The sequence below is a fragment of the Sciurus vulgaris genome (assembly GCF_902686455.1).
Source record: "Sciurus vulgaris genome assembly, chromosome: 14".
Taxonomy (NCBI): Eukaryota; Metazoa; Chordata; class Mammalia; order Rodentia; family Sciuridae; genus Sciurus; species Sciurus vulgaris.
In genome coordinates, this window is record NC_136475.1 from 62,924,837 (window position 1) to 62,937,267 (window position 12,431).

General features: G+C 37.4%; 2 protein-coding genes across 2 annotated transcripts in view; one reads left to right on the top strand and one right to left on the bottom strand.

Annotated features, from left to right (window-relative positions):
• PLEKHH2 (pleckstrin homology, MyTH4 and FERM domain containing H2) overlaps window positions 1-12,431 on the bottom strand; it is a 145,936-nt gene that overhangs the window by 107,697 nt on the left and 25,808 nt on the right.
• On the top strand, window positions 116-2,359 carry C1GALT1C1L (C1GALT1 specific chaperone 1 like). The gene is given in 6 exon segments (XM_079109784.1): window positions 116-746; window positions 749-873; window positions 877-933; window positions 938-992; window positions 995-1,268; window positions 1,270-2,359. Coding segments are annotated over 6 exon segments (873 nt in total). The 5' UTR covers window positions 116-595; the 3' UTR covers window positions 1,481-2,359.

A 12,431-nucleotide genomic window follows, 5' to 3' on the forward strand; every position in this document is an offset into this window, starting at 1 on the left:
AGACTTCAAATGTCATATTTGATGTTTTGACCAAATAGTAGCAATAATATCAGGGAAGAGATGTCTTCTCATAAATTCCATAGGTGATATGTTTAAGTCAAGACTCTGGGGAGTTTTCATTCTTATAGATTAATGCAAATAGTAAAGAGGCTCTGACTAAACACCCACACACATTAAAATGAATATTGTAAGTAAGATTTAAAAAGCCTTATAAAGAACCCAATCTAATTAACATGAGAGATGTGTGCCAAGTGTTGAGTACACAAGCGGAACTCAATTTCAAATTCTTTGTTCTCAGTGTTGAAGTCTGGCCAACTTCAGAGCCATCGGTGGCAAGCCTGCTCTCATTTTCACTTTTCTTGTTGGCTGGGAGCTGGGCAGCCCAGAACTCTGGGTGCTCCTCCAGTTCTCCGCTACTGCGACCCAAATCCCGCGGAGCGCTCGGGACTCACGGCCCGACCCCGCCAGCTCCCCACACCACCGAGAAGCGGCCTCCCGCAGCTAGAGGGGCCCAACCCCAGGCCGCCGCAGCTGCGCGCCGCGGGGGCCGCCGGGACCCGACCCCAGGCTGCCACGCAGGGTCAACGCCTGGAAGATGGTGTCTGCTGCTGGGACGTCGTTTTTTCAGAGCAAGTTGACTGGAGCATTTCCTGCTTTAATAATTATGTTTAACCAAATCCACATTCGACTTCGAGGTCAAATTGAACACCAGGAGCACCATCATCTTGGCCCACCTGGCAGAAAAGATTGAACATTCCAAAAGCGACGCGCTTGAAGCTCAAAAGTATTCGTATTTTTTGCATCATCCTTGGGGAATCCGAAGATAAGAGTTTTGGGACTGTACTAAAAAAGACCTGGCCCAAACGCTGTGACTAAGCAGAGCGCTACGGCACTAGAACGGATCGTTTGTTCCATACAAAAACAAATGACAAGTGGATACGTCTTTGAAAAGTATAGCGACAACTACAACTGGTACTTTCTTGCATTTCCGACCACGAAAATTTAAAATACCTTTTGCTGACAAGGGATGCATCACAACCTTTCTGTCAGGGCCACACCACTGTATCGGGAGACCTCGAATACGTGACTGTGGAAGGAGGAATTGTCTTAAGGAGAGAGTCCATGAGGAGCATTACCAGATTAATCAACTATGGTCTGATTTGGAATTCATCTTTCAATAAGCGACTGGCAATCTGCCTGAAATTTGCAGGCGTTCTTGCAGAAAATGCAGAGGATTCCGAAGGAAGAGATGTGTTTAATACAAAACCAAGCATGCATGCATCCTATTCAAGAGTCAGTGCTTAATAACCCTCACCAAGTAGTAAAAGGCTGCTGTTCAGATATGGCTATTACTTTTAATGGATTGACTCCTGAAAAGATGGAAGGAATAAAGTATGGTGTGTACCTCCTCAGGGCATTTGGACATCATTTCAATGATACATGGCTTTTCTTGCCTCCAAGTGGTTCACAAAATGACTGAGGGCTGGCAAATAATAGAACTGTACTGTCCAAGGGCACTCAAAATGTGGCTGGTCCAAATTAAGGTGTAATATAAGCATAATATACACACATCATTCAATGTATTTTGAGGAAACAGCACAAAGAAATTAAAAATATGAGAAAGTTTTATTATATTAACTCCTTGTTGAAATATTTTGGATATGTTTTATTAAATAAAATATACTATTAAAATTAACAATCTGTTTCTTTTCCATTTTATTCATTTGGCCATTAGAAAAAGATTATTTGTGCAGTTTACCTAATATTTCTATTGGTAATACAAATGTAGAGCATCCATTGTCACCACATATGGCAATTTAACTGTCCACATGCCAGCACTTTTCTAAAGGCAGTTTATTCCGGGGATCTAAATTCTGGAAGAAGTTTTTAAATATCTGGATATGTAAATAGATATTTCCCAAATACATTCTCTGGATCTTTAATTTTTTGAAAATACATCAAATGTCTAATGGGCAAGTATTGTTGCTTAAAAGCACTTTACTGACTTATTATTAGGTACCATATAGAAACAACTGGACAAGAGACATTATTATGTCTCTTGGATGTTTCTAGGATATTCTTTAAACCAAAAACTTACCAACAGACACATGCCAAGACCACATTCTTCCACTACTGGCAATATGCTGATATTTGTCACCTCTACCCTATAACTACCTTCTATTTTCAGAGGAATTTTTATACTTCTGGAGCCTTAACTGATTTGTGTATATTGTTGGGGTTTCCAGGAGAAACAGAAAAATCCACAAAAGTTTGCTAATAATAAGTTTTGTCAAACTTTGCTAATGGAAAGAAAATGAATAGTTTCTTAAAAGAACTATGAAAATATTTTGTCTGATTTCTTCTTCTGAAGTATTTCATTTCTAGTGATAGCAGGAGGGGCAGAAGTCTAATTGCTTCACTATTATATACCTAAAACAGATCTTTATACATAGGAGGTATTCAGTATATTACAAAGTATTGATGAAATGACAAAGTTCTCACAGTTATCTATAAAGTACCATGCATATGTGAAGAATAGCATTGTCTTTATCACTGTCAAATATTTCTGCTTCTATAGCACTGGCTTCCTACTTTGTAAAATTTCCCTAAGTATATTGTAGGTTGCTAGAAATGATTCATGGGTGATACCCTTTAAATCCTCTGGGACACCACACTTTGCACATACCAGTCGACAAAATTCTAAAAGTTTTAAGCTTAGTATCAAGAATCTTATTGAAATTTTTCCATTATTAGAATTTACACACACACAAATGCACAACACACAGCAATTCAAAGAACGTGGTTATGCAAGGTTACAAATAAATCTGTTGCTAGGCATGAAAATTATCTGTATGTCTTTGAATACAAGCAGTTTATTAAAAGCCCATGTTGAAAAAGCCACTTGTGCTTTTTTAAGAAAAAGGGCATAGTCCTTTAAATATTAATATAGGAGAAAGTGGAAAGAGCAATGAACTTGGGGGCAAGAGGATCTAAATTAGAACCCAGATTTATTAGTGTTGTAATGATAAGAAAGCCATTTAACTTGTCTAGTCTCCATCCCTTGGATGTAAAATTAGATAATACTTGTTTTACAGTATTTATATGAAGAATAAACAGGAAAGCATCCAGCACAGTATCTGATACTTAATACGTATCCAATTAATATTTATATAGAAAGTTTTAAAGCAGTTTATTCTACCATATACATATATTACTTTCATAAATAATTGTGTTTAAGTTAGGATGGCTTAGTTTAAAATTAACAAACAAGATTCAAAAAATCTGGGTTTTAGTTCTTACTGTACTATTTACCAAGTTTCCCAAATTTTTGTATATAAAGTGGGGATAATATAACATATTCTAACTACCTTAAAGAATGTTGTGAGAATAAAAATAAGAAATCATGTAAAAGTGATATAAGAAAGTTATTGATACCTCATTTATTCAAAATTTGGTAGTGGGATTTGTAGTGTTATAATTTGAAAGATAAGAATAAAAGTCACAAGGTTAGGGGTGGAGCTCAGGGGTAATAGGGCTCTGGGTTTAATTCCCAGTTCTGCAAAAAATAAATCGATAATCAAATAAATTTAAAAATTAAAAAGGGGGAAGAATAAAAATCAGAAGTATCTAAAAACAGGATTTTCTAAATATATAAATAATGGCACATCCTCAAATACCATACAATCTTTACATATGTACATATATACTTAGGCAGAGGGGAGAAGTGGATCAGTATACAGGAGAAACAGGATTGGTCCTGAGTTGATAACCATTAAAGCTGATAGTAACATAGATGAGGGTCTATCATAATATTCTTACTGCTATATATTTGGAAATCTCTCCAAAAAGTTATAAATATACATATATACATACATATAAAAGTAAATAATGACATAGTCAAAGAAAAATGTACATGATATATAGAATGATGATATATGTAGGTGATATATGGGGGAAAGTTTACAAAGCAATGATTAATGTTTTAATCTCATTCTTGTTGGAAAAAAAGGCATGTGTGTCTTTTTATAGGATGATATATACTAAGGAGTTGACTACATTTGGGTGATAGGAATGTGGGTAAAGCATCTGTACCATTACATGATGAGGAACTAGTGGGAGTTTTATGGAATTGAGGAAGGATGAAAAAGATAAAGATGTTAGAAATTTGCATTGAAAACAGTAGCCCATTGTCAGACAAAAGTAATTCTGCTCACTCAGAGCAAATAGAAAATGAAGAGAAAGTTCTCAGACACCTTCTGGAAGTAGGATACAAATGAATGTACATAGAAAAAAAGTCTCAAATATTGAAGTAGCATCTAACTAAATGACAACTGGGATGATGCCATTGATAATTAGGAGGTCATTAGTGACCCTTGTGAGATCAGCTGCAGGGATGAAAAGCAAGGGCATACACTGGGATGCAAGAGTCTGAGCAAACTAAAGTAACTACTTAGAGCAAATTAAACCTTAAGGATAACAGAAATTACAGATTTAAGAAATATTAGAGGAGAAATCAACAAAATTAAAAACAGAAAAAAGAGAAAAACTGGTAAACCCAACAGCTGGATCTTTAAAAAGATCAATACAATTGATAAATCTCCAACTATACTGATAAAGCAAAAAAGAAAGATACAAATTATAAATATCAGCAATATAAATGGGGACATCAATATAGACCCCACAGAAACTAATGGCATAACAATAGAATATTATGAACAACAATGAATTGGTCAACTTGGGTAAAACGGGCAAACTCTTTTAAAGATATAAAATGCCAAAGCTCATTCAAGAGGAAATGTTAGCTTAATAGCCCAAAATCCATAAAAGAAATATATTTGTAATTAAAATCTGTCTACAAAGGAAAATCAGGACCAGATGGCTTCGCTAATGAATTCTACCTAAGATTTATGGTGGAATGAATACACACTCAACAAAAATATTCTTTCAGAACATAAGAAGAAGGAATGCTTCCCAATACAATTTATAAAGCTAGTTTTGCCAAAACCAACCATCAGACCAATATTATTGTGAATATAGAAGCAAAAATCTTAAAATATCAGCAAATCCAAACCAAATATATACAATACTCAGTACACCATGACCAAGTGGGGTTTTTCCTAGAAATGAAACGTTACTTCAAATTTTGAAAAAGCAATCAATGTAATTCACCATGTCAAAAGACAAAAGACAAAAAACCCATATGATAATTTCAGTAAATGGAGAAAAATTATCTGACAAAATTCAACATCCATTCACAATAAAAATCTCTTAAAATAAGAATATAAGGAACTTCTGAAACTCAACAAAAGACATCTATGAAAATCTATAATTAAGATCATGCTTAATAGCAAAAGATAAATGCTTTCTCTCATAACAATGTTCTCTTACCACTTACACTCAACATTTTACTGGTGGCCAGATAATAGTCAAGAAAAAAATTTGAAAGGCATAGACGGAAAAAAAGAAATGAACAACAGTTATTTAAAGATGACATGATTTTCTACATGGAAAATACCAAATAATCTACAAAATCAGTTTTACTAAAATAAATAAATGAGTGTAGTAAGGTTATAGGATATAAGGTCAATAAAAATCTATTATATTTCTATATAAAAAAATAAACAGTTGAAATTGGAATTTAAAACACTACCATTTAAAATAGCCTCAAAACCACAAACTACTTAGAGGCATAACTAATAAAATGTGTGAAATATTTGTAAACTGAAAACCACAAAATATTGATAAGGAGACCTAAATAAACGGAGAGTTTGAAGAGAAGAGTCAATATTATTAAAATTTCAGTTTTCCCTAGTTTGACCTAAAGATTCCATCTAATCCCAGTCAAAATTCTAGCAGGGTTTTTGCATAAATTAATCAGATTCCAAAATTTATATAGAAATAGACAAAAGAGCTTAAAGAACAAAATTAGAAGATATAATAACTGATATCAAAATGTATTATGTAGCAATAGTAATCAAGACAATACATTTGCATAAAACAGACATAATGGATTAACGGATCAGAATAGTTCAGAAATCTGCCTTAACATATACCGTCTAATATAGCCAGCCCCATGGCACACATCTGTAGTCCCAGTTACTCAGGAAACTGAGGCAAAAATTGAATTGAAGGTCAGCTTGGGATAACATAGTGAGACCCCATCTCAAAAAAAAGATTTTTTTTTTCAGTGCTGGGGATCAAACCAGGGTCTTGCACATGCTCAGTAAGTACTCTACCACTGAGCCATATCCCTAGTCCTTTTTTGTTATTGGTTTATTCTATCTTCATTGTCATAACATATATATCACCATTGTATGCTATAATCTCTAGTTATTTTGGTTATCTGAACCTCATTCTTTAAATTTTTTAAGGGGATTTCCTGGTAAAGATATTTTCTGACTTCTTTCATGCTAACAGCTGCTTTCTGTATTCTTTATACTTGAGAGTCAGTTTTGCAGGACATAAAATCCTTGGATCACATGTTCTTTCCTTGATATCTAAAATATGTATTCTATCTTCTCATGGCATAAAAGCATGAGAATAAGCTATCAGTGTAACATTATAATTTTATTCCCCTTATGATGTAAAAGTCATGGATTTGTTTTTGCCTACATACTGTAGTGTTGTTCTCTTGCTTTTTAACAACAGAAGTTTTTACTAAAATATGCCTTGAAGAAAATTACTCTACATAAATATTTTCAGGCACATGATGCATTATTTCAGTTTCTTTGGAATTACTTATTCTGTATATGAATAAAATCATATGATATGTGATTTTCTGTGTCTGAATTCTTTCACTTAGCATAGTTTTCAAGGTTCTTCCATTTTTAGCACATATCAGTACTTCATTTTTTTATGTTTGAATGATATTCTACAATATGGATATACACGATTTTGTTTATCCATTCCCCAGCTGATAGTAAGAATGGGCCATTCCGGCCATTACAAATAATAATGCTATGACCATTCATGTACGGTTTTGTGCAGACATATATGTTCAATTCTCTTGGACATGTACCTAAGAGTAATATGATTAGGTCTTAGTAAAACTCTATAAATAACTTCTTGATGAAATGTCAAACTATTTTCCAGAGTGGCTCCCCCATTTTACATTCCCACCACCAATGTATAAGGGCTCCAATTTTTCCATATTTTTCCATATCAGTGCTTATTATTGTCCATCTCTCTGAGTACAGTCATGCTGGCAGGTATAAACAGATAAGAGGAGAAAAGGTAGTCTTTTCAACAAGTGGTACTGGAACAGACATCACATGAAAAAATGAACTTTACCTACTAACATATCATCTTCAAAGTCTATCCTCCACAGAGGGAAAAAATCTTTGTAACTTAGGATTAGGTAAAGCTTTCTTAGAAAATAGACTAAAAGCATGAACCATAAAAGAAAAAGTTGATAAAATGTATTTCCTAAAATTTTTAAATATTGTTTTCCAACATTTGAGAATATGAAAATGCAAGGCATAAACTGGGGAAATATGTACAAAACACTTGAGATAAAGGACTTGTAACCAAGATAGATAAAGATTTTTTACAACTTAATAGTAAGAATGCAAACAACTCCATTTTAAAAATGGGCAAAAGATTTAGATAGAGATGTTCTAAAAAAAATGCATATGGCAAGAAGTACACACCAAGATGCTTAACATCATGTGATTTCCCCCTTCAAGAGATGGAAAATATTTCTTCTTTGCTTAACACTGTGTTGTCCAGTGACTGACTCCAAGTATTAGAATGTGATGTAGCTTCTGGGGCTGGGCCTGAAGATATATACTGCTTGCACCTGTTCTTTCCTAGATCCTTGAATCAGCATGAAAAAACGATCTGGCTGCTTTGCTGGAGAGACCGAAGGGGTTGGGGCAGGTAGATCTTGGACAGTACCTGTTCTACCACTTCCAGCTGAGGCGTAAGGATATGAGTGAAATCATCCTGGACGTCTCAGACCCAGCTGTCCGAGCAACCCCAGTTAGCCCATCCTCCAGCTGATTTGCCAACTGAACGCAGTCATACGAATGACTCCATTCAATGCCAAAGAAAGAATCACCAACAGCATTGTGAACAAAGAAAATGATTGCTGTTTTAAAGTCCTTTTTAATTGATAAAATTATATATTTATCATGTAGAACATGATGTTTTAAAATAAACATGTTTTAATGATCTGGTTTTCAAGATGGCGGCCTAGAGGGTGGCTGCATTTCATGTTGCTCCAGGACTCAGGATTCAAAAGAGGAGATATGAGAGACGTGGGACCAACTCAAAGCAGCCGGGTGAGTCTCTCCCACTGGGGAGGCGTCCCAGATGGGGCAGTCGTCCCGGAACGCAGGGAACTTTGTGAAGTAGAACTGCCGGTGAGACACCCCTCCCCCCCGCTGCAGCAGTGAACGCGGACAACTGGGAGCATCGTAGAGGAGGCCGCTCAGCACAGCGCTGGGACTCGGAGCAACCACTGGGGCTCCGGTGGCTGCCCGGGGTAGGAGCGGCGAGGAGAGCTGTGTGGACTCAGAACACCGGGGCCTGCCCTGAGGAGGAGGAGGAGGAGCGTGGCCGCTTGGATTCGGAGTGACTATACCAGAGCTACTGGCAGTTGCCAGAGGAGGAGTGACGCGGTGAGCTGTTTGGACTCAGACCACTTCTGAACACCGGGGCCTGCCCTGAGGAGTAGGAGGAGGAGGAGGAGGAGGAACGCAGCGGGTCTTTTGGACTCACAGTGACTGCATTAGAGCTCCAGGCGGCTGCTCAGAGGAGGAAGCGATTGGTGAGTTGTTTGGACTTAAAGCGACCACTCCTGAACACAGGGGCCTGCCTGAAGGAGGAGCGCGGTGGGTCTCTTGGTCTCGAGTTGCCGCACCAGAGCTCTGGGTGGCTGCCCAGAGGAGGCATGCAGCGGGTCACGTGGATTCAGAGCCACTCAGAGTGACAGCTCCTGAACACCCGGGGGGTTACCTGGAGGAGGAGGAGGAACGGGGCGGGTCACTTCGACTCGGAGTGACTGCCCAGGGCTACGGGTGGTTGGTGGGAGGAGGAGACACGCAGTGAGTTGCTTGGACTCCTAGTGACCGCACTGGAATATTGGGCAGCTGTCTAGAGGAAGAGGCGTGCAGTGGGTCTCTGGGACTAAGAGCGATTGTATGGGGCCCCAGGTGGCTGCTCAGAGGAGGGGCTACATAGCCAGGCGATTAGGTGCAGAGCAGGGTCCCAGGATCTAGGAGGCTTCTTGGTGGAAGAGCCTCATAGAGACACGCTTGGGGCGGAGCAAAGGTTCCAGGACTGCGGGCAGATTCTCTGGGGAGGGGCAGCCTAAGGAGATTCATCTGCGAAGGGTGAGGCTCCCAGGCCCAGGATGTAGGGCCGGGCCCCTGGGAACTTTGCAGAGGAAGGCAGCCTAGCCCAGGCGGTAGCTGTAAATTGAGGGGTACCTCTAGGAGGGGAACTGACCAGCGAGACCTCCCCACCGTGTGAGTCTTCCCTGCCGGGTGAGGTTTCCCCACAAGGATGGTAAAACCAGAGACACAGGCCCAAACAGGCCTTGCCTCAGCCCACAGCCTAGTTACCCTTTGGATGACCATTGGTCAACAAGTGGAGGCACCTCTGCCCACTAGCAGGGAATATACCCCACCAGAAGGCCACCACTCCTACAGAGGCAGCTTCCTTGTGGAGCACCGCACTATCAACTTCCTCCAAGACTTCAGCCTACTGAAGGCTAAAGGGGATATATAGAAATCTTCAGGGATATTGTAAGTCAGTGGAGGAAATCTGCAATATCTCAGCGGTCCACTGATACCTGAACAACATGAGAAAACAAGGAAAGAAAATGCCGCAAACAAATCTAGATGTTACATCAATAAAACCCAATGACAGCATGGCAGAAGAAATGACAGAAAAGGAGTTCAGAATGTACATAATTAAAATGATCAGGGAAGCAAACAATGAGATGAAAGAACAAATGCAGGCATTGAATGATCACACCAATCGACAGTTAAAAGAGCAAATACAGGAAGCAAAAGATCATTTCAATAAAGAGTTAGAGATATTGAAAAAAAAAACAAACAGAAATCCTTGACATGAAGGAAACAATAAACCAAATTAAGAACTCCATAGAAAGCATATCCAGTAGGATAGAACACCTGGAAGACAGAACCTCAGACATTGAAGACAAAATATTTAACCTTGAAAACAAAGTTGAACAAACAGAGAAGATGGTAAGAAATCATGAACAGAATCTACAAGAACTATGGGATATCATGAAAAGGCCAAATTTAAGAATTATTGGGATTGAGGAAGGCTTAGAGAAACAAACCAAAGGAATGAACAATCTCTTCAATGAAATAATATCAGAAAATTTCCCAAATCTGAAGAATGAAATGGAAAATCAAGTTCAAGAGGCTTATAGGACTCCAAATACACAAAATTACAACAGACCCACACCAAGGCACATTATAATGAAAATACCTAACATACAAAATAAAGACAGAATCTTAAAGGCTGTGAGAGAAAAGAACCAAATTACATTCAGGGGGAAACCAATATGGATATCAGCAGATTTTTCAATCCAGACCCTAAAAGCTAGAAGGGCCTGGAACAACATTTTTCAAGCCCTGAAAGAAAACGGATGCCAACCAAGAATCTTATACCCAGCAAAACTTACCTTCAAATTTGATGATGAAATAAAATTCTTCCATGATAAACAAAAGCTAAAAGAATTTACAAAAAGAAAGCCAGCATTACAGAACATTCTCAGCGAAATATTCCATGAGGAAGAGATGAAAAACAAAGAAGTAAATCAGCAAAGGGAGGAATTATCCTAAAGGACTTGTCAAATAAAGGAGGAACCAAGTCGTGTCAAATAAATAAATAAATAAATAAAATTTAAAAAATGAACCAAATGACCGGGAAACCAAATCATATCTCAATAATAACCCTGAATGTTAATGGCCTGAATTCATCAATCAAAAGACATAGACTGGCAGATTGGATTAAAAAGAAAGATCCAACAATATGTTGCCTGCAAGAGACTCACCTCATAGAAAAAGATACCCATAGACTAAAGGTGAAAGGATGGGGAAAAACATACCATGCACATGGACTCAGCAAAAATGCTGGAGTATCCATCCTCATTTCAGATAATCTGGACTTCAAGCCAAAGTTAGTCAGAAGGGATAAAGAAGGTCATTTCATACTGCTTAAGGGAAGCATAAATCAGCAAGATATAACAATCATAAACATCTATGCCCCAAACAGTGGCTCATCCATGTATGTCAAACAAATCCTTCTCAATTTCAGAAACCAAATAGACCATAACAAAATAATACTAGGTGATTTTAACACGCCTCTCTCACCACTGGACAGATCTTCCAGACAAAAATTGAACAAAGAAACCATAGATCTCAATAACACAATCAATAATTTAGACTTAACGGACATTTATAGAATATACCATCCAACCAAGAGTGAATACACTTTCTTCTCAGCAGCACATGGATCCTTCTCTAAAATAGACCATATATTATGCCACAAAACTAATGTTAGCAAATACAAGAAGATAGAGACACTACCTTGTATTCTATCAGATCATAATGGATTGAAGTTAGAAATAAATGAAAGAGTAAAACACAGAAACTATTCCAACATCTGGAGATTAAACAATATGCTATTATATGATGAATGGATAACAGAAGATATTAGGAAGGAAATTAAAAAATTCTTAGAGGTAAATGAGAACAAAGAAACATCATATCAAAATCTCTGGGACACTATGAAAGCAGTACTTAGAGGGAGATTTATTTCATGGAGCGCATTTAATAAAAGAAGTAAAACTCAACAAATAAACGACCTAACACTACAGCTCAAAGCCCTAGAAAAAGAACAGACCAGCACCAAAAGTAGTAGAAGACAGGAAATAGTTAAACTCAGAGCTGAAATCAATGAAATTGAAACAAAAGAAACAATACAAAAAATTGACAAAATAAATAGTTGGTTCTTGAAAAAATAAACAAAATTGATAAACCTTTAGCCACACTAACAAAGAGAAGATGAGAGAAAACCCAAATCACTAAAATTCGGAATGAACAAGGAAATATCACAACAGACAGGATTGAAATACAAAACATAATTAGAAGCTATTTTGAAAATCTATACTCCAACAAAATAGAAAATTTCGAAGACATCAACAGTTTTCTAGAGACATTTGAATTGCCTAAACTGGACGAGGAGGACATACACAATTTAAATAGAGCAATTTCAAGTACTGAAATAGAAGAAGTCATCAAAAGCCTACCAACAAAGAAAAGTCCGGGACCAGATGGGTTCTCAGCCGAGTTCTACAAAACCTTTAAAGAAGAGCTCATTTCAATACTTCTCAAAGTATTCCATAAAATAGAAGAGGAGGGAACCCTCCCAAACTCATTCTATGAAGCCAA